The 23,042-nt window shown below is 36.1% G+C and overlaps 3 protein-coding genes across 6 annotated transcripts; 1 reads left to right on the forward strand and 2 right to left on the reverse strand.

Moving 5' to 3' along the window:
- Positions 1-1,556: 1,556 nt before the first annotated feature.
- Positions 1,557-6,442, forward strand: LOC18422410 (putative serine/threonine-protein kinase PIX13). 3 transcript variants are annotated; one of them, XM_088865976.1, is made up of 7 exons: positions 1,557-1,651; positions 2,077-2,153; positions 3,981-4,219; positions 4,330-4,465; positions 4,570-4,706; positions 4,851-4,974; positions 5,905-6,442. In XM_088865976.1, the coding sequence occupies exons 2-7, from the start codon at positions 2,099-2,101 to the stop codon at positions 6,213-6,215; spliced, it is 1,002 nt and encodes a 333-aa protein (XP_088722102.1). In that variant the 5' UTR covers positions 1,557-1,651; positions 2,077-2,098; the 3' UTR covers positions 6,216-6,442. The 3 variants fall into 3 exon arrangements, with proteins under 3 accessions (XP_088722102.1, XP_088722101.1, XP_020521980.1); XM_088865975.1 differs by having other exon boundaries at positions 1,569-1,651; positions 4,330-4,495; XM_020666321.2 differs by lacking the exon at positions 1,557-1,651 and having other exon boundaries at positions 1,837-2,153; positions 4,122-4,219.
- A 1,958-nt stretch (positions 6,443-8,400) lies between these two features.
- On the reverse strand, positions 8,401-14,177 carry MAG1 (Calcineurin-like metallo-phosphoesterase superfamily protein). Its single transcript, XM_006827083.4, has 4 exons — positions 14,006-14,177; positions 13,586-13,762; positions 11,458-11,595; positions 8,401-8,994 (listed from the first exon to the last, which is right to left on the reverse strand). Exons 2-4 carry the CDS (start codon positions 13,715-13,717, stop codon positions 8,701-8,703), a joined length of 564 nt encoding a protein of 187 aa, XP_006827146.1. The 5' UTR covers positions 13,718-13,762; positions 14,006-14,177; the 3' UTR covers positions 8,401-8,700.
- A 1,785-nt stretch (positions 14,178-15,962) lies between these two features.
- On the reverse strand, positions 15,963-21,879 carry LOC18422412 (putative serine/threonine-protein kinase PBL3). Of its 2 annotated transcripts, XM_006827084.4 has the most exons (6): positions 21,689-21,879; positions 20,199-20,539; positions 19,952-20,087; positions 17,888-18,024; positions 17,664-17,787; positions 15,963-16,708 (listed from the first exon to the last, which is right to left on the reverse strand). In XM_006827084.4, exons 1-6 carry the CDS (start codon positions 21,738-21,740, stop codon positions 16,269-16,271), a joined length of 1,230 nt encoding a protein of 409 aa, XP_006827147.1. In that variant the 5' UTR covers positions 21,741-21,879; the 3' UTR covers positions 15,963-16,268. The 2 variants fall into 2 exon arrangements, 1 of the variants encoding a protein (XP_006827147.1); XR_016055042.1 differs by lacking the exon at positions 17,888-18,024.
- Between the last annotated feature and the right edge of the window lie 1,163 nt (positions 21,880-23,042).

The raw sequence follows: 23,042 nt of genomic DNA on the forward strand, positions 1-23,042 counted from the left end.
GAAATTTAGAAGGAAAGAAATATAAGGACTTTTGAAGGGGTTGTTTTCTCTTTTGATAATTTACTGCACTTAATTTAAGTGGCCATTTGGTCAAGTATCTCAGTTTCTAAGATAGGGAGGGGTATATCTAAAGTGGATGTAATGGTTAACCTTCCTAATTTATACCTTCTGGGTTTTCATAGATGCAAACCAAAAGGCCTTTGGGTGGCCCCTCCAATTGGCTGCATTAAGCTGAATTTCGATGGAAGCTCTTTTGGTAATCCGAGCCCTGCTAGTATTGGTAGCATGTTTCGAGATGCCGTTGGTTCTATCCTTTTCTCTTATGCATGTCTAATTGCAGTGGCTATGGCTAATATGGCAGAATTACGGGCTTAACTGAATGGGATTGAGATCTTTGTTGAGAGGAATATGGGCTCCTCGTGCTTGATTGAAGAGGATTCTCTGAATGTCATCCAATGGTGTACATAAGAGCAATTAATTCTGTGGGAGCTACGCTCTTTTTGGTTGAAGATTTTAGATTTTTTTTCGGCTTTTTCTATTACTTTTTCCCATGTGAACAGGGAAGCTAATGTTATTGCTGATACATTAGCTAAGGGTGGTGTCTCCCTTGATTCCCTCTTAATTTCTAATGATATAATCTCGTTTGAATGAGCAATAAATATGTGATTGTCTTTAAAAAAAATCACATTTAGCTATTAAATGATAAATGAGAAAGTTTGAAATCTTATGGCAAGTGATTATGACTTTGATGCTAATAATATGGGTATATGATGATAAAAAAGAGCAAAAAAGAAAGAAAGAAGAAGAAGCTCATAGTGAGGGTGGCAATGGACTAGTTTAGACCGGGACCGACGGGTATGGGTCCAACTTTGGGACTAGACGGGTCGGGTCCGAGTCTAGCTGGAACCGACCCATTGCCACCCATATTTAATAACTATGTTTTAAAAATTGTTGATCTGGATGAGAATAGCCTGATTTGGATTGGCTTTTACGGACACTTCTAATTCCCTCAATCATTCAGGAACATGGAGGTAATTTGTTGGAATCAACCAGCTCTATCAGGAACCTGGCCAATCCGATCTCACTTTCGTTAATGTTATTGTTATTGTAATTGTTATTATTATAATTATAATTATCATTGTCATTATTATAGTTATTATTAGCTTTTTCATTTTTCATTTCTTATTGGCCGATTCTCTTAACCTGAACGGTGATTCACTGAACCGGGCCGGTTCACTTGCCGGTCCAAGTTTTTGGACATTGCTTAGTAGCGTCACCTTCTAATTGCTTCAATTTCGTATATTTTAATTCAGACAATTTAAAATTAAATTCAAATTGAAGATATTAACAATAAAATCTTATCTTCTAAACCAGGTGAAAAAATCCCTAGTTTCTGGGAGGTTCTAGGAGATCATCGTAGAAACACACGTTCACAATCAACCACTTCATTTTAAAATATTCAAACCTCAATATTATTCCTTTGGGATCATCCAACCAATTTATTCTAAATTTGAAGTTAAATTCCAACCTTAATATTACTTCTGATTTCCATGTAGCCAAGAGAAAATAACCCAACATGAAAATCAAATCGTTATGAAGTTTTAATAATCATAAAATTTCCTTAAAATGCAAATTATTTCTCAACAACCAGGTCACGCCCTAAGATGCTAATAACTCACCTTTTTTATTTTTAGTAACCATTTTTAATTTGGGGCATTAAAAAGGGCCTGTGTCATCTCTAAACTATTTAACAATTAACCTTTTCTTTATCAAGAGCTACTCATACTTTAAGTGTTTGAAAAAGTGTATTTAGGTTTTAATATTTCGAAGAAGCACAAGATCTAGATAGTTAAATTGCTTGTTTTTTTTATATTTCAATTTCTCTTGTATATCCTGTATATATATGATTAAACAGATTTTCTCTGTCATTTTCATCAGTTCATGGTTAACATCCATGTTTGTATATGCTTCATTTTCTTTTTAATTTTCTTTGCATTGAGAGTAAGCATACTCTTTGGAGTTGGACCTTTGCCTATTTATTTTGTTAATTAATATAAAGATTTTTTTCACCTAAAGGCCTCTTTTATGCTTTGGCGCCATGGGTGTTTGCTTTAGCAATCCTGAAGGTTCAATAACAGCTTCAAAAAGTTCAGGTATGTCTTTTGTTCTTGAATTTTTTGTTTTATTTTGTGTACCTTATTATGTTTTATTGCTGAAATGTGAATTTAGTGATATATATGATGAAAGGCACTATCTTCTATGATTTCTCTTCTTGTCCTTTTTCTAGTATTTGGATGGTCTGGCTGTGAATGGTGAATCGATGAAAATGGCTAAAACAGGAAAAAAAAAAAAAAGAAAAAAAAAAGAAAGAAAAATGCCTCAGTTATACATAGATAATGATACTTGTGACAAATTCTTAGAAAAGAAGGCTTACTAACAAAAAATATATATTTTTTTGTATTTATTTATTTTTATATCAAGGGGTTAGAGATATGATATAGAAATGGCAAAATCTATGAATAAAATATGTGTTGCTCATATGTAAAGAATATTTTAAGTTAGAAAAATTTCCACAGTAACAAGCAAAAAAATGAAAAAAAGAGTAGTTTTTATATTAAATTGAAAACCAAAAAGACACAAAATTCTTGCTTCCTTTTCTTATTATTTATTTATTTATTTTTGCGTGAGGTTTGTATAAGGCGTTGTCCTTACACTCTAGAAGTAAGGCTTACCTCTAAAATTTGTTTGGAGATGCAATTTGAGTGTTTGGAACCTTACATTATTGTGCTATTCATGCTTCCTTTTCTTATTATTTATCTATTTATTTTTGGGTGAGGTTTGTATAGAAGTAAGGCTTATCTCTAAATTTTTTTTTGAGATGTAATTCTTTTTTTTTTTGGGTAAGTCCAAAAAGGGTAAGTCAGTGGGATTTGGGACCCTATCCTTTTAGTGAGAATGGAGTTAGAGACAAAGTGTAAAGAATAATCAGACCTTATGATGGCTTCAAAATATAATTTTATTCTTTGTTATAAAATTTAAAATTTTAAAAATGGTACAGATCTTACTGATCTATAAACATTTGAAAATCTTGAAAAAAGAAGGTTTAGATAATTTGTTACACGATGCACTATCTTGAGGGTTTGAAATTCCTTTTTCCCTTCATTCCCGTACATCTTGATATTGATATGATCAATTAGAGGGTTCTCTAACATTGGGACGCACTCTTCTAGAGGAATTTTTGAGGTGCACCTTACTTCAATTGTATAAATTTGCAATTTTATAGAAACTTTTTCCTGAGAGAAAAAAAATAAAGTATGATCTATATGGTCATAATAATAACAATGGCAATGTGGTTTATCACACCTTCCAACCCATTGATGAGATGGTGATAGCCTCATGTTCATGTTGTGAATATGACCATGTGTGTCAAAGATCTAAAAATTATGGCTCCGACCTCGATTGCCTGAGTCGGCTTCAGGTTGGTAGCCAGGGCATTTCCGGCCAAGAAACCCAGAGCACCCAAGTGCGCAGAATTTTTCATGTGATTTCAATTTCTCTTAAAACAATAATTTAGTCCGACCGGGACATGCCCGAGCTGGACTGTAGGGACTTAGGCTTTGACCCCAAGTCTGTGTTTTGATATCACTGGAGCAGGTTATACATGGATCTGCAGCTCATGCATGAAACCAGTCTAGGCTATTGCAAAGGATGGTCCTAACTTGAGCTTGCCCACTCAAAAGAGTGGGAGATTAACCCATCATAGTGACATTGTTGGATCTTTGTTTGTTTTAGAGAGAGAAGACCTTGTTTCTCCTATCTATAGAACATTATCCTTATCTTAGTACTCGGCATGCCCTCAAGTTTCATAACTTTCACTCTGTTTTAATGGCCTATTTCTGGTTTTTAGTGCCATAAATTAACTCCATCGGTATCAACATTGTTCCCTTTCAATATTAACATTGTTTCCTTTCTCTTACTAGAGGGTTTTCCTTTCATACCAAGTCTTCCTCCTCCCCGTCCTGAGGGCGAAATACTAGCACACTGCAACTTACTGCAATTTACTTATGACCAACTCAAAAGAGCCACTGTAGACTTTGATTCTAAAAACTTTCTTGGTCAAGGTGGATTTGGAAGTGTTTATAAGGGATGGATCAATGGCCAGCCAATTGCTGTGAAGAACCTCAGTGTGTATTTGGCAATGGGCGAGGAGCAGTGGCATGTAGGTCTCGATGCTTCTTCTATTTTTGTTTCCTGTTACTTTTCATGTACCTTTTTGTTAGTGAAGTAACTATTGAGAAAATTAACCAGTTTTGTTCTTAATGGTTGCAGAATGAGCTTGACTTTCTCAGTCGACTTCATCACAAGAATCTGATAAGGCTTATCGGATACTGTTCGGAGGGCCATAAGATGCTCTTAGTATATGAATTCATGTCTAATGGCAGTTTGCATGATCACCTTTTCAAAAGTAAGCATGTCCATGGTTCTCAACATCATGGTAATAAGAGAGAGATCATCAAACACATTTTTTGATAAGATCTTTGAGTTATTGAAGTCTGCTATGTCTTGCAGTTCAACTGGGAACTCTCCCTTGGAATATACGCCTCAAAATCGCTCTTGGAGCTGCTAGGGGACTCAATTACATGCATGAGCCTACGAAGAACATTGTGTTTCGGGATTTCAAGTCTGCTAACATTCTTTTAGATGGAGTGAGTTATCAAACAGAGAAAAAAACAATGTCATTTCATCAGTAGCTTCATCTTTAAATACTTCGACCTTCATATTTCATCTCTATATAAATAGCTGACTTTTCAGATAGGGTTGATGAATACTTCTTTTGGTTTTTGAATCAGAACTTCAATGCAAAGCTATCGGATTTTGGATGGGCAAGGGATGGGCCTGCAAGTGATAGAACACATGTCTCAACCCGAGCTATTGGAACTCTGGGTTACGCAGCTCCAGAATACCATTTGAATGGTATGCTTCTTTTCAATGCTGCAGTTTCATTTGCAGGGCGATTGATGCATGGGAAAAAGATTCATAGTTTGTCTCTCTTCACTTATTATTCCTTTCTCTTGTAATGGATGAAAGGAAGCATCTTTAGTGATTCAAAGGCCTAGTAATAATCTATTGGGACCCAACAACATTAAAAAAGTTGGAGACTTGGCTTGGCTTTGATGTCCTGGCGAGTCCTCAGGCAAAACTTTGGGACTCACCCCAAGTCTCCTATTTTTTAAGAAAGTAATAATTTATTGTAAAAAAAACCTGGTCAGAATCGGGACTCGCCCTGAGTTGGAATAGGTGATCCCAGCTCGGGACCTAGGAAGTCCCAGCCTAAGCCCATGTTTGTAAACACTGGGATCCATTACACAGGACATAACCTTAATGGAGGTCCCATTCTCTTTCCCCAACACCCAATGCGCTATTGTCGTAATCCACTGGTTATAGCATACCCGTTAATTCTATGGGAAAACACACCATGAGTGCACTACATTATTAAGACAGTGCACCATACCCTCCCAAACCTTCAGATGTACAAATCAACGACTGGTATGTGTGGTCCCTCCGCTCGACTTCACTTTGACCATTAGAACAACACACCCCGGCTGTTGCTTCCCTCATCTGACGACCAGGAGGGAGCATATTATTTTAGGAAAAATAATGCACTGATTGTATATGATCCCTATATATAATGCTACTGAATAACTTTAGAATTTTCATAGTCGATCAAGTGTGCACACACCTCTTTCACACACATACACGTCAATATTTAATAATCATAATTATTTTTTTGGGCAGTTCAGCAGTAGGATTTAACTTGTGACAGTGAAACAATGATAAATTGTACTCATCTGCTGATAATTCTTTCAGCAAGTTTCTAACAAATCTCATGATTTGGCAAGATAGGTCACCTGTCCCATAGGTGTGATGTGTACAGCTTTGGCGTGATGTTGCTCGAGCTCCTCACAGGACAACTTGCCCATGTTGCTGAGAGAAAGGAGACATACCTAGTGGAGTGGACCAAGAGTGAATTGAAGAGAAACAAGAAGCTCAACAGGATCATGGACCCAAGGCTTAAGGACAAATTCCCGGAGAAAGAGGCCTATAGATTAGCCACAGTGGCCATTCATTGCGTCCATGAAGAACCTGATAAACGCCCCACCATGGAAATTGTCGTCATCGCCTTGGAAGAGATAGTGCTTCCATCCGGAAACTAGAGGAGCCATTAAGGCTTGCCATGAGATGTGCCTTTTGTCTCTTTTCCTTCCAATAAAATTTCAGTTTTCCTTCTAGTGCTGAACTTTTGTTGTTCGTTTTGCTCTATTATCTTTGGAGATGGTTACCGATAAGTTTCAGTTTATGTTTGGGATTGTATACAATGAATTGGCTAATTTTCAAGCACATCAAGCTCTTAAATATAAAATCGGATGGCTAGGGTGTATCATTTACTGGAACAAAGTCTGAGCAAAATTTACTCAAGACTCAACCAAAGACGAACTCCTAGCTGTCCAATGTCACTTCTAATGATTAGGGATGATTGCAACTTTTCTATACCAAAAGTAAACCGTCATATTACATACTTTCCTTCCATACAATTATTTGTTTTTTCTTTTTCTTTGGACAGGTGCAATGGTCTTCAAAATTTCCCAATTTTGGCAAATTCAATCTTACATAGACTGGTAAGCTGGTTGGTTTCTTTGAGCGACTTTAAGCTTCTTATGAAAGCCCCACTCATGTTTGATTGTATCATAGTTCCCTGGTTTTCACATCTATGCTTCCTCTTCTTTTTCAACAATAAAATATGTCCTGCTGAAGTATTTCCTTGCTTATTACGTGACATCATTTCTAAACTCATATTTTTATTTCAGTTATTTCTCTCTGTGGTTCTTTTAATTAATTATCACCGATAGAATGAGATTTGATCCCATATGCTATAGATTTGAAGGACTACATCTCAGGAGTTAATTTCTCCTCAATTATATGACTACATTATTGTTTATTTCAAAATCCCACGTCAAAATTTCCCTAAATTCATTGATTCCATTGTGAATTACTAAATATTAGGGGATGAGAAATTCTTATCAATTACCTGACTACATTATTGCTTCTTTCCAAATCCCAGGCCAATATTTCTTTGTGCTCATTGCTCCAAAAAAAAATTAAAAAAGCACTCCATTCTTTGCCTCATCCCTATGTTGGTGTATATATCCGATGTGTATTTAAGTGTCTTGGTCTAATAAGGGTGGGGACTTTAAACTTTTCTTTAACTTATCTCAAGCCCAAGTGAAAAAGGTGGATTGTGTTAGTTAGGCAATCAACGTAAAACTTTGAGACTTGTGGCCTCACTGAAGTTTTGATCATTGATGGAGCAAAATGACGGACCAAGATTTGTGTAGTCAACCCAATGACGATGATGTATAAAAATGTCTAGAACTTCGGTAGAGAAAAGCCAATATTGTAAGACACATCTGCAAAACTATTCTTTTATTAAGAAATAAACTTTTGTTAGATGTATAATAATATAACAAATGGTTCGTATTATGCTTTAAGGAGGTTAGACATAGTAGCATACCACAGAAACGCAGCAGAGGAGTCTTGAGTTCAAACCCCACCATTGTGCTTTTATGTATTTATTGGATATTCCTGTGTATCGAAGCATTGAAAAAGTGTCCAGGTACAACACAAGTCGACCCATGAAACTTCGCAAGAATGAACCGACTTGGCAACATAGTGTCTCATCTATGTTTCAATTTCTCAGCACCATAAATGCACCATATTCAACTCCTCGACATATTCAATCTATATTTTTACTGCATGCTTAAAAACCACTCAGGTTTTAAATGATTATTCAAGCATTAATTTTACCACTATACAAAATGCACTAGGAAGGCTACAAATAGCATAGCATACTGACCCCACCATCCACCATCTCTCATCAAGGACAGAGTTGAGATGATCTTCACCTTTGCTGGAAGCGCAATATCAGTCATCAAGGGAAGGTGCAAATCATCTCTGCCTTCCATCGCCAATGATGGATGGCAGATTAGGGTACATATGGTGGCACACTGTTGACATGTGTATAGTATATCATACAGGCACACAGCAGTGTATACTTTCCCCTTATGGAATTGTTGGAAACCTGTAATATCTCAGGAACTTACCGAAGAAGAAAATTTTTCTCAGTTGTTACAATCCAAGAGAACTGTTTCTAGCTATTTTTTTGTTGAAGTATTGTATACAGGCTTTGCCAGCATTCTAATATTGTACTAGCTACAGATTCTAATTGCCATTTTCTTCAATTTGAACTGTGATTTCTTCCTTCATGTCTAGATCGATTTCCTGTCAACTCAAAAAAAGAGTTAAGCTAACTCCAACTATCACCATCATTGCAGAATTCCCAGATTATGGCCAAAGCATTTCTTGTATCCTTTCATTTCCAAGTATTTCCACATAGAATGTTTCAAGAAACACAACCACAAAAATACAGTTTCCTTTTCTTTTCAAACTTGAAATATAAACCAACACAAACTGTACTACCTGACCACACCAAGAGGTAAAGTTCCACAAGCAAAAAGAAAAAAGAAAAAAAGAAAAAAAGAAAAGAGAAATGGTGGACACCATGTTGACTGCTAATTCTCAATAACCAGAGCACTCACAAATGTCAGAGAATTGGAATGTGCTTGATAAGTATTTTTAATCGAGTTAATGGGTGGTTGCTGTCTTCTTGAAATCAATCTTGTCAACCTTAACTTCTCCGTCAATGAGTTCATAAACATACACCACAACCCTAAGGCCATCGATATCCATGAGAACAAAGCTGGGGTTCACATCATATGTAATTGAGCTATAAGCCCCAGTAGCTGAACCCGGATTTATAACTACTCCTCCCTCATGCTTGTAAGCCTTGAATTGATGGGTATGACCAGTAACTAGGATATCAACATCCAGCTGTCTTTGGAGCATGGCTAAGGAGTCTAGGTCTCCCCATGGAATAACCTTCGAAAAATTGTCAAACAAGGTGTCTCAGTAAACAGCAACTAAACTATAAAAGATCAGAAAGAACAGCAGGGAAAAAAGGCCATGAAATTTTGTTTTCGGAATAATACCATAGTCCAGTTGACTGCCGATACATTAATTGGTACTCCAAGGCCATAGCCAGTCAGTTCCAACTGAAGGATGGTAAGAGACTTATTGTGCCTGGGTGAATGTCCTTATGGACCCTACCCAACATAATCTCCAACCATCATGAGTAGGAACAAATGGTGAATATACTGTAGTTCGTTGGACAATGGAAAGCTTTCCTTTGTTATGTAGTAAGGAAAATACACAAAACAGGGACGCTTCTGGAGAATTACTCCAGATATGTCTAAACTATGCATGCTAACTAAACAGACCATGAAAATTAAAACATTAAAATTCCTATGAAGATAATAGAAGAGAAAAAACAGCCTCCATTTCCAAGAGATTAGAGAGGTGTTCACCCATGGTTACATGTTTAAATACAAGTTGTCGAGAACGATAAGGAGATAAAACACAAACCCAATCTCCCTTATGTCAGGAAAGAATTTGAGATTAGAAATGTGTCAAACTACCCTTGAAACACATCCAAAATCCCTAGTAACAACATGATGCAACAAAAGGACCACATGACATATCAATTAGAATAAAAAGAAAAAAGAAAAAAAGAAAAAGAAGAAAAAGAAGAAGAAGAAGATAACCTGACATATGACATGGCACAAGAAAGAGACATGTTGTACAGCAATGTTAGTTTGATTTTACAATCCAAGAGGAAGTAAGCAACACTCGATGAACATCTCTGTCCAATGTCTTGTTTATAATAACCTTATCAACATTAATATAGCTGCACTCTTAATAGCACCGTAGCCACATAAACATAATCAATAATTTGGAAGATAAAAACTGGAACTTTAACTTTCTCAAAAGTTAACAAAAGATTGGCAAAAAATTGAGAAAAAATTAGCCTAAAAACCAGAAAATTCTCAAAGTGAAAATTTGATTGAACTCGGAAAAACTTGGAATAATGTTAGTTAGATAAATATATATTATAAAGAGACAAGTATAAGGCATGTAAATAGTGATAGCTTTCTGGAAGAGCATTGAGACAGGAAAAGCCACAAAAGGAGCCCAAGATTTCTCTTTCATATGAAGAAAAAACCATGAAAATTGAGTGCTTTTCCTAAAAATTAACAAGAACGGTAAACTCCTAAGTCCAAACAATAGTACCATGTTTTTTCCTAACAAAAAGTAAAAGCAAGTAATATGCAAAGGATGATTTAACAATTTGAATCCTTGTACTAATACAATATTATACACTATAATTTCCTTTCTAAAAAGAAAGCATCCTTAAAAGGGAGCCAAATCTTAAGAATAAAATTTTAAAAACATAAAATTTTAAAAACTATCCAGCCTAAAATCCAGTAATAAATTGTTATAAGATATTTAACCCTTTTCAAGAGAATGTATGCAGTTAATGATCAAAGTTACTAAAGACTCATTGAACCCCCCATTCTCAGGGTTATAAAAACTGAAAAATTGCCAAATACTAGCCTATGTGAGTCTGAGGCTATTTTTTTAGATTTAGCTTGCCGACTTCTCTATCAGTGAGCACTTGGCAGGTAATTCATGAACTAGCTCATTCCTGTTACAACGAACAGGGTAAATGGCCAATAAGGCACTGACCTCGAGTTGGCATGACATGAATGCCATTAGGTAACTTGCCCACCTCTACAAGAAACCAGTCAGAAGTATGAAAGACACATGCTTAAGGTTGAGCATCATGCTGTCATCACATGCATCAAAGTATCACCTCGCTGGTGCAATTTATAGACAACAATTATAGGTAAGATAAATGAAAATATAAATTCTCAAAACAAATGAAAATATAACACCTTTTACATGAAAGTAAAGGTCTTGATGCCAGTCCAAGGTTAGCATAGTAATTTATTATCATAGTCTAATTATGGAGTAGCAACGTATTCTTTGCAAATCTAACACTAAGGATGGCAATAAACCCTAAAATTAGATGCCAGAACTATGGTGAGATTATAATACATAAATATTGAAAATGCTCAGACTTACTAAAGATATTGTGGGTTCATAACCTATAATGTAAGTACAAGGTTTACATCCTCTGTTGAAACCATCCATATAAAATTCACAAAAGTCAGCTAATCAATTCCTTTTAGAGCAGTGAAAATTGAGAAAGTTATGGACTCAGTCACATGAATGGGATAGTCAGCTAAGTTAGTCATATTCAGATGAGCTAGATGACTTGGAACAAGCCTATTTCAAAAGGTTATAGCACTACTGTTAAAAGTGACAGATAACTATCACCATCTTTCTAAGTAATTTGTAATTGAAATACACAAGGACTAGCACTGCAAGATTTTCAGTGAAATTGCATGATGCCTAAGAAAGAGAAGATGAGATTAAGCAAACCTGATGCCCATGGCAAAGTCCAAGTTTGAACTGACCGATTGTCAGTGTCTTGGTCTCTGGGTAGCGAGCATCCTCATCATATTCACCTCGAGTGATGTGCAGGTCCGGGCAAAGGCTCTTTAAGTAATCATGAACTTCCTACACATGCAAAGGCACATGACAAAAAGTATTACAAATAGACGTTTAACATTCACAATGCTCTGAGACTTAAAGAAGAAGCAAAGACACCCTTTTTCTTTGTATTAAAGAAAACAACGACACTTAGAAATATTGTAGGAGGGGTAATAACATGAAATTTTTCCTTTAAATCTTAGAATGTACTATGAATTAGAGGCATTTAAGGACCCATAGTGAAGCATTCTTTACAAACAAACGACTAAAACTCACATTTCAATTAAAGCCAATGCCAAATGAAAAGACTATCAAATCTATACAAGGTTCTCAGAAAGCAGATTGCTGAACTATTGTTACCATTCATCCACAAGAGTAGACTTTTTATTTGAAATCACAACCAACAATATTATCATCATCATTAGAGCCTTTTCCCAACTATTTGGGGTCAGCTACATGAATACTAAAGTCCACTATTCTGCTCTATCAAGGGTCATACCTTTAGTGATGCTATAAATCCCCATATATTTTCTTACTACTTTGAACTATGTCCTTTTGGGCCTACCCCTTACCCTTTTTTAGCCTTCCACTTGAACCAACTTGCACCTCCTAACAGGTGCCGTACTAAGATTGCATTGCACATGGCCAGCCTAGCTAAGTCTACTTTCTTTCATCTTATCACTTATTGGAGTCACACCTAAGTTCTCCTGAATGTATTCATTTCGAATTCTATCTCTTCTCGTCTTGCCACTCATGCATCTCAACATCATCATCTCTATACTCATCCTATGAATATGTTGTTTCTTGACAGCTCAATATTCTCATAAAGTATAGCTGGTCTCTCAGTTGTCCTATGGAACTTCCCCTTCAGCTTTATTAGTATGCGGTAATCACATAAACCTCCGATTGCACATCTCCATTTTGCCCACCCAACTCTAATTCTATGCGCGACATCTTCCTCAATCTCTCCATTTTCCTGAATTATCGACCCAAGATATTGAAAGTGCGCTCTTTTTGGTATTTCTTAGTTGTCCTTCTCAACTACTTCCTCATTTCTACTCCTAATACTATTAACCTTGCATTCCATACGCCCTGTCTTAGTCCGGCTAATTTTAAAACCTTTATTGTAGAGCATCCCTCCAAAGTTCTAACTTTGTGTTGACGCGGCTTCAGGTCTCATCAATCAATAACTATTGCATCTGCAAACAACAAAGACCACAAGACCTCTTCTTGAAAGTGCCTAATTAAGTCGTCTATAACTAAGACAAAGAGGTATGGGCTCAACACTGACCTCTGATATAGATCTACTGTCACTAAAATCTCACTCGTCGACAATCTTAAATTCTTGAAAGTGATCTTGCCAATCTTTCTTTCTTGACAAAATGCCAAACTAGAAAAATAATAAAAAAGCACCCATAGCCTAAAACTAAACATGAATAAATTTAAAATAAGGGTATGATGAAGAAGACTTGGCCTCATGTTATAGTACTGCTCTTCAGCTAACTCAAAAACAAAAACAAAAATAAAAAGCTTTTTAAAGTAATGCAAGTTTAACACGAGATGAAATGCCAAAAAAATTACACAGTATGAAACTCACAAAAGTTGTTATATAGATTGAATTATTTCTTATATAATTTAGCTTTCGAGTTCCTTGACAGCAACCAACAAGGGAAATTCAGGAAATCTACATGAGTTCTTTTGAGTTATTAATGTACAATTTCCTACTTTCCTCTTCTAATGTGGTGGTTGTCAAACATAGCTTGATAATTCAAAAAATGGAATAATCATAAATTCAGAAGACACCAATTACAGACAAGTATTTCTATCTAAAGACTAATTCCCAAATAAAACTGAAGATCTTAAAGGAAACAAGAAGAAAACATAAGCATATTCAACAGGCGCATGAGCTAAAAATGAAGAATTTAAACCCATAACGAAAGCATGGGAATCAATGAAAAAAATAAATCTGAATGTGTGATTGAGAAGTAAAAAACTGAAAATGCGAAAGAGGTTTGACCTTGATGCAGAGGTTTCCAGGGCTAATTATGTGCTGTATTTTCCCAGGAACGAGCATAGACTTGAATTTTGCAGGCAAATCAGGTGCCCTATGAGGAATATGAAGATCACCTAGCGCTAAGACCAAAACCATCGTTTCTGTGATCAAATCACCTCAAACCCCAATCATCTTCAAATTCTGCCAAAAAAAAGGTAAAATGATCACCAAAAAGAATGTAGACGATTTTTATCGTACTGAGAATCAGGGCAAGCGCTAAATTCGACGATTCAGTTCGAGAAGCTCACTTTACCAGATAATAACAAGTTGTTACTCAGAAAGAAATTTAGGGTTTTCAACTCAGAGTAAATGAAAATTACTTTCAATATAGGGTTTTATAAGCAGCCAGAGAAACATTGGAAACTAGGGTTTCATGATCCATACCTGTAATTGTTGATGGAGCTCGAATGTAGAGGGAGAGAGCCCCAAGTTTAATACAGTAATTGCAGGAGGAGGGGATAACTTGGATGGAAATGTAGAGAGAGAAAACCCTAGTTAAGGCAATTGAATATGGAAGTGAAATATTTTGCAGGGAAGAGAGAGTGAGAGAGAGAGAGCTCCCGGTTAGATTATTTAGAGCGGAACCTGAAACTCAATATCTAGTTTTCTCTAAATTGCAAAATGACCCTCGACTTAGTGGACGATGACGAAAATATCCCTCATCCTTTATTACATTGTTTTGCATAGCATGTAAAACTAAAAAATTTATTAAACTCTAAAAACGAAAATTCTTAGGACAGTTTAAGAATCTATTTTCATATTTAATTATATAAAATTTTAAACACTAAAAACGATTTAACTCAAGTACATTTATAAACACATAAAATTCTTGAAAATTGATTGTCCAGACAATGTGTCGCAAGATACACTTTTTTTGGGTGTCTAAATATTTTCTTCTTTCCATGATCATACATCTTAATGTTGAAATGATCAATTAGAAGGTTTTCCAATATCAAAACAACATTTTATAATGGATTTTTGAGGTGAACTTTAATTCTATATTTTAAAGTTGCAACCTTATATCATTTTTTTAATTATACACTTAGTAAAATTTCAGAAATTTAAGGTGCACTTTAATTCTACATTTTAAGGTTGTAACTTTTTATCATTTTTTTAATTATATACTTAGTAAATTTTCAGAGATTTAATGAGAAAACTATTTGATATTTATTTTTTTAATTAAGTTCATAAATCTTGTCAAAAGTCATGTGATTATGAATTAGAATAGTTGAAAAGGGATAAATTGTCAAATAATTAATGACATATTTTGACAAATTCACGTAAATTTATGTTATTTATATCTTGTCATGGCAAACTTTGGTGCTGATAATAGCTCTACTAATATCTTGGTAAGATGATTTTATCGTCTCACTTTGAGGCTTCTCATTATTATTAGTAGGATATTTTTTTGATAAAGATACCGTGTACAATCTGAAAGCAGAATCAACAACATACGTTTAAAAAGAAATATGACACTCAAAATAGTTTTAAGACCATGAATATGGCAAACCAAGCAGGCTCATAATTTAGCTATCCCACAAGTAGGGCTAAACTACTAAAATGCTTTTGAATTGTTCTGGAAAACCACCTATTCTAGATTTTAAAACCCAAGACAGTGTCGTCAACTAACACAAACTGCATCAATGAAGTAAAATGACATAATTATCCCAACTTGTTCTAGATTCCAAACCATCATACAAGGTATGGGAGACGTTCTAACTTTGGAAAATGGAACATCATCTGGCTTGAGCCCAACAACTTTATTTTGAGCATTAAAAAAAAAAGTGTATACAATAAAATCATTTACTTTTGATACAAAAAAATCATAATTACTTACAACCATCTGTTGTGAAATTTGATAAGTTGGATGTATCACAAAGTTTAAGAAATTTTCTGTTGAATGAAATGATTTGTTTAAAATAATCACCTTCTTGATAAGCTGGGCACTCTGATCATGATGATTTCACAATTTCCATGACATTCTCTCCCTCTTGATTGTTCAAAAGTCTATGATCTTCCTTGGTTCTATGCACATCTCCATTTTCCCACCAACCAAAGTGCATGGAAGCACGTTAGATGAGGTGTTTCTCATAAGGAGAACTCCATATAACTAAAACCAGCTTCACACAGATCCACAGGAGATACCATTTGAATACAAAGCTTGAAAGGCAGCCCAAATTTGAGAGAAATTTTCGAGAAAAAATGGCAGACCCAATGGAAAACAAGAAAGAAATCAAGATCCCAAAACACCTTCCATGAAAGCCAAACCATAAAGAAATCAACATTCCAAAACAGCTGAAACACACAAATCCATGAAAGGTAAACAAGAAAGAAACCAAGATCCCGAAACACCTTCTGAAACACATTGCAATATACATGTAGATCAAAAAACTCTCCAACAATAGGACGAATCCCATCCTAAAAAATGGAACAAAAAGTCAAACAGTTTCGCCCACAATGCGCACACTGAAATTTTCTACGGTGCTTCAATATCATCCTAGCCATCACTCGATAAATAATGGACAGGCCAGATGTGTCGTTCCTCCACTCTCCATTATTAGGAAACTTCGTTGTGTGCATTGAATACCATTACAACTCAAAAAATATACAAGATAAAAGAGGGCACAAGAATCTGAACCACCCAACCTCACCCCACTCGCGTGGGCAACCGGTGGGCTGGGAGAGGCGACCTACGTGGGCTAGGTGAAGGTGGATGGGGGTTCCGTGTCCTTTGACCATGATGGTTTGATGGTTGCTTGGGCTTTGAGCTATCCTTCGATGAAGATTGTTGGATTTGTTCAAGAGTATCAAGGACCTCAGCCATAAGGGGTCGGCTCTTGGCATCAGAATTGAGGCATCGGAGAGCAAGGGTAGCTGCTGCAAGGGCACCCTTTTGTGAGTATTGGCCCTCAAGCCTTGTATCCATAATTCGAAAGATCTTCCGCCTGTCATTAAGTTGGGGGCCAGCCCAATCGACTAAGTTTTGCTCAATCCCGGGTTTTAACTTGTCAAGGGCTCGTCGCCCAGTGAGTAGCTCAAGTAGTACGACCCCAAAGCTGTACACGTCACTCCTTGTGGTCAGACGGCCTGGTTTTGACAAAAGTCAAGATTTCAGTAGAGAGAGAGAGAGAAAGAGAGAATGAAAGAGAGAGAGAGAGAGATTCATATATCTTGGCACTTCCAATTATGAAATAAAGACACTTATGAGTTTCATACTATCAGGTGTTTTGGTCATTTGGTGGAAGTGAGACATCATCTAAACTGGCATTCTCCCATTGATGTTTAAGAAAATTAGGACCAGTACCAGGCTGGTCATAGCATGCCCGGGTGAGGCACCAGCTTGTCCCATTGCCACAAATAAGGGCCACAAGTTGGGCTGGGCCATGGCATGGATGCATAGTCTGAGACTAGTCCTATTAAACATCCAGGCCAGGGATGCAGTGCTCTCAGACCCCATAACATGGCCTGGGCAAGTTCTTCCCAGGTTGGGTCTCCCAGTATGTTGCCAGACCTAGAAAGTACTACAGAAAGTGATGGACCAAAATAAGAGAAAGGATACGACAGGGAAGAAAGTGCTTGCTGAACTTTATACACAAATCCAAAATAAGGTTTTTTGACAGAAGAGAGTTCAAGAGGAAACTAGCCATTCTAAATAACATAAGTTGACATGTGGGCGCAGTTATGGATCCATGGACATACTTAAAACACCAATACATGGATGCATTCCAAATTATGCACAACAATGAAGAGATGGTGTGACCCAATATTGGTTGCATATCCTGATGTGGTGGGTTTCACTCACTCTTCATCACCATCCACCATTTCTATGGACTGATAATTCAATGCACTGCGAATTTTCAAGTCCATTGAATTATGATATAAATTACATCCGCTTTCATAGATATCAAAGCTCTCCTCACAGAAAGCACCAATGTGCCTTCAATATACTAAAAGAATGGAAAAGTAAAGAAGAAAATCAAATACAAGGCCCATACATCAAATAACCACACAAAGGAGTCCCTAATATAGAAAAGTAACACACCTGTAGCAACATATTCTGGAGCTGCATAGCCATAAGTACCAACAACCTGAGTTGATACATGTGTATTATCGCCAGTAGGCCCATCCTTAGCCAATCCAAAGTCCGATAGCTTTGAATTGAAATCCTGACTCAAAGAATACTCACATAAGTTTGAAAATCAAATTGAAAAAAATGTATATTATCATAATATTTGAAGCTAAGGAGACCCATTTCATTTGACATACGGTATCCAAAAGAATATTTGAGGCCTTAAAATCCCGATATATGACTTGGGTGGGAGAATTGTGCAAAAATGCAAGTCCCCGAGCAGCTCCCACAGCGACTTTAATGCGTATAGCCCAAGAGAGAGGCTGCGGCCCCCCTGTAAGAGACAAAGACTTGAAGGATCCATACTAGAAGTGGGCACCATACAAATATGCAAGTAGAATTGGTGGATCTTTAATGATATGAGAAAGAAACGTGATTACAAAAGAAAATAATCCGTTAAATATGTGTTTTCTGTTGAACTACTATGTGTTTTCCATTTCGAAACCCATTTTAACAACATGAAAAGATCAAACTTCATCATAAAGAACAAGGGGGAGCGAGAGAGAGAGAGAGAGAGAGAGAGAGAGAGAGAGAGAGATGAGTTAGTAAGTCATCAACTAAAACAGATCTAATCTTCATGAATGGCGACTATATGACTCTGCTGGCAAGGACATTCTGCGGAACCCCAAGGGGTCTTGCTACATGGTCTGTTTGGTATTTAAAGTCACCCTGAGTAAAACAAGATTAGGCATGAGGAATGAAGTTACCTATATTGTCGTTATTTGTTTCTGGAAACCAAACTTGATTCAAGTTCAAAATAGTTATAATAGAGAACCTTGTTTGTGTAGGGGAATATAGTTCAAGAATTTACCAAAATAGTTGGGAAGGCCCAAAAGAACGTGGTTTGAAGTAGTCCGAAAAGCTATGGGGACTTATGACATCACTAAGGGTATGGCATTTAATAGAGTAGAATGACGGACCCGGATTGGTATAGCCGACCCCAATTAATTGGGAAAAGGCTATGATGATGATGATGATGAATTTACCAAAATAGTTCTGTAGCTGCTCCAAAAGCAGGTGGTATATTTCTGAGGCCCTAGCGTTCATGATCCGTAAATAAAAGGACTTTATATTATGATATCATCTATAGTTCACAGGACTGGTGGTAGTGGTAGCGGTTATTGTCGTAGCCGGAGTAGCAGCGGCAACAACAACATTAGTTATAGCAGCATTAGCAGCAGTGGTAGTAGCGGTACCAACAAAGAACAACATTAGAAGTAGCAGTGTTAGTAACTGTCTACAAAAATAACAGGAACATTAGTAGTAGTGATGGTGGTAGTGCCGTAGTAGTCACGGTAGCTGTAGTAGCTGCAGTTGATGTACAACAGTCATAGTGGTAGTAGTACTGGAGGTAGTGGTAGTAGTAGCGGTCATCGTAATCATAATAGCAGTGGCAGTTGTCATGACAATGGTACTAGTAGCAGCAGCAGCAGCGGTAGTAGTAGCAGAAGCAGAAGCAGAGGCAGTTGCAATAGTGCAGAAGAAAGAATTGTATTAGTGCTAGTAGCAAAGGTACTAGTGGTTAGAATAGCATTAAGAGAAGTGTATCCGTAGTGACAGTTGTGGTAGTACTGGATGCAGGAATAGTCGTAGCAGCAGTGGTACCAGCAGCGGTAGCGGTAGTCGTAGCAGTCATAATATTTCAATTGGTGCTATTAGATGTTAGAATGGTTGGACAGCTAATTGAAAAATTCGGTGTCGCAACAGAGTAAAGGGTCACAAGAAATGTTGTCATGCGAGCATGAAAATAGGAGCAAAGACATTACAACAAAAGAAAAAAAGTCAAAAGGTTTCCTTGATCTTGTACTGTTGACTAAATGATCAGGAAAGAAAAAAGAAAACAAATAGAGAAGATCAAAAGATGCAAATGTAAATATACTTCATATCGATTCAATTCAAAAAAAAAAAAATATATATATATATATATTTCACATCGATTCATCAATTTCTTATTTTATTATTCTAATTGAATTATATTTTACAATGTGGTTTTCAATGACTATGAAGAAGAGCAATCCATTCTCCATTCTGACCTGAATCTCCAATTGCATTACTGAAAGCAAATGGGGTGCGAGTACCAATACAAATCAGTTGATAAAAAGTTCATGACATCAATTTGTTTTTGCTCATCAGTAAAGCTATATTAGAAAGGTTTAATTGTTTAAAACATATCGGAAAATATAGAACATGCACATACTTACTTCTGAAAAGATGATTCTCCAAACTGCCTTTTGGCATGAATTCATACACTAATAATCTGTTATCCCCTTCCAAACAATACCCAATGAGCTTCACGAGATTAGGGTGATGAAGCTGGCCGAGATAGTTGACCTCTGCCTACAACCATCAACCACAAAACTTGCTCAATATCTATATTTGATCCCAAGTAAGAAAACTAAGAAAAAATCAATAAAAATAGCACCCAAGTAATTTAAAAAAAAAACGCACCAGCCATTCCTTATGGCCTTGGTAGCCCTCCGGCTTAAGCTTCTTCACTGCAACCACCATTCCTGATCCAGGCTTGGAAGCAGATAAACTTTGCTGGTCAATCCATCCTTTGAACACATAACCAAAACCGCCTTCACCAATAAGGCTATCGGGACGAAAGTTTCTCGTTGCATTTTTTAGTTCATTAAAAGTAAATGCCTTTAAATTTGGGGACGATAGTATCTCTCCTTCAGTGCGGGGGGTTGGGGGATTCTCTATGTTACTCTTTCCACTGTCAGAACCGCTGGTTTGCATAGAAGGGGGCACGGTTAAAGCACTACTGTTTGAGGGCCTTGAAATCTCTGGTAAAATAAGAAATAAGAAATGAGATTGGAGTTGTTGAAGTTTGTAAATGCACTCCATTGAAAGGAGTATGGCTCAATGAAAACTATGTTATGATTGTAAGAAAAATCAAGAAGTGGGATAAGCAATGTATATAACCTAAACATGTCATTTCTTAATATTGGAGTTCTTTGAGTTAAAGAAATCATATGCAACTGATATGAAAACAGGGGAAAGATCTGCAATGTTTATAACCTGCCTGAATAAGACTTCTTTCATGGACTAACGGAGTACTTTGCTTCCTACTATAATCTCTCTCTCTCTCTCTCTCTCTCTCTCTCTCTCTCGGGTGTATGTGTAAGAAAGATAGAGTGCCATAACTGGAGTTAAGACCACAAATGGGGCATTACTTTCTCTAAAAGAATTCAGTGAAAGCCATAACAAATACTGGGTGCCTCATGTTACTTATTAGAACCCAATGGTAAGAAACAAAATTATGAATTTATTCAGGTAAAGGTGAAAATAAGCGTGAGTCAAATCATAATCACAGTACAAGAATTACACACTGTTCATATGAAGGTCCCGAAATTCCAGAGAATCATGGACATGTACAGTTTACACTAATTAAACCATAGAGGCTATCCACAGGCGAACCCAGAGAGAGAGGTTCAATTTTACCCATAACCCACTTGAAATTCCTACATTAAAGAAGCCAAACTCCATGAAATTCATTGCACTAACTTATTTTAGAAACCCAATATTCCGTTTTCTTTCATTCTTCTTCTTCTTCTTCCTTTTTTTTTGATTTCTTGATCAAAATTCCATGTTTTCTCCTTCTATTTGTAAATATAGCTACCCAATTTTTGGGTTACCTGGGCTCTGACCCCCAACAATAATATCGCTGCATTTGCTATAAAAAGACTTCCAAATTTAGGAATATCGAATCATACAGAGTGAAATCCCATCTATTCTTATTTGCACAGAGATACATAAATTAAGAGAGAGAAAGAATCCCAAACTTATTAGGAAACCAGTTGAAACCCACAGAATAAAGCACCCAACAGACCACAAAAACTCCTAGAAGTAGTTCTGATCAGTTTAAAAAAAAAAAAACCCATTTTCCCTTTAACTTTCTAGACATAGAAACAAAGAGAAATTCTAAATCAAACCTGAATTATGAGCCGTTTGTGCACTCCCCCCCTTGTCGAAGCAGTTGCCCATGGAGCCAATTACTAAATAAGGCACTTTCAAATTAAAGTGTCTATGGATTCATAGACGAGGCAAACGACTTTCGAAGCTCAGAGAGAGAGAAAAAGGACTTTCGAATTAAGGTTTATATAAACTCGTTGATGAAGAAAAAATAGCTTAGAAACTACAAAGAGATGGAGAGGAAGAGAGAGAGTGAACAGGAAGGAGAAGAGAGTGACCCAACGCGTGGGATTTGAGACTCCTTAACGCGTGGGATTTGAGACTCCTTAACGCGTGGGAGGTGAGTCTCTGTGATGGAGAGAGAGAGAGAGAGAGAGAGAGAGAGAGGGGTAACTGCCCAAGCCAAAAAAACACAGTGGGAAATACTTACCCAAGTAAGGGAGACAGTGTAGGATGGTATGATGCCAAGTGATAAGTCCCTATCTTTTATTGTTATAACTTTCTTGTCCCCGACCGTTTTCTTTTCTTTTTTTTTCTTTTCTTCTTTTTTTTTTTTTTTTTAATGTTTGTGGGGATCGGTAACCTTAACCAATCAGCGCTAAAAATTCTTAGGATTAAATGAAAATCTATTTTCATATCTAATTATAAAATTTTAAACTCCAGAAATGGTTAAAATCAAGTAGATCTATAAATATATGAAAATCTTGAAAATGGATGGCCTAGATAATGTGTCACAAGATGTACTATTTTCGAGATTCAAAATCTTTTTCTTTTTATATTCATACATCTCGATGTCGAGATAATCAATTAGAGGGTTGAAATACATTAAAACAACCTTTTGCGATGGATTTTTGAAGTGTATATGTAATTCTACATTTTAATTGTGCAACCCGTTAAAACACTTTATAGACCATTTGTGACCATAATTTTTCAAAACATTTTAAATTAACTTGGGAGCAATTTTTTAAAAAAATAAAATTTGTCAAAATATACTCAAAATAGCAAATAAATATTTTTCCTATTTTTAACTGCTCCAACTGAAATCATTGTTTATGGGAAAAAGGGTAAACTCTGGAGTAGTCTAGGTGTATTTTAATGAAAATTTTCAAAACAAAAAAAATTGATTTTGAGCTTCAAAACCACCGATCTCGGCCATAATGGACTACCTAAAGTTAATATTGGGGGATTGATTTGGATAAGGCTTTGCAATCAATTTTTTTTATAAAAAAGTGGAAATTTATTAAAAATATCCTACTCGGTACTATTTAACATTTTATCATTTATTTTGATTCAATTTAAAAAATCAATCAAATGAAAATGATTTGGAATAGTGAAAATTGAGCAAGATGTCAAATATTTGATAATTTGATATTT

Source organism: Amborella trichopoda, chromosome 4, assembly GCF_054954075.1.
Source record: "Amborella trichopoda isolate Santa Cruz 75 chromosome 4, AtrichopodaSantaCruz75HAP2 v2.0, whole genome shotgun sequence".
NCBI lineage: Eukaryota > Viridiplantae > Streptophyta > Magnoliopsida > Amborellales > Amborellaceae > Amborella > Amborella trichopoda.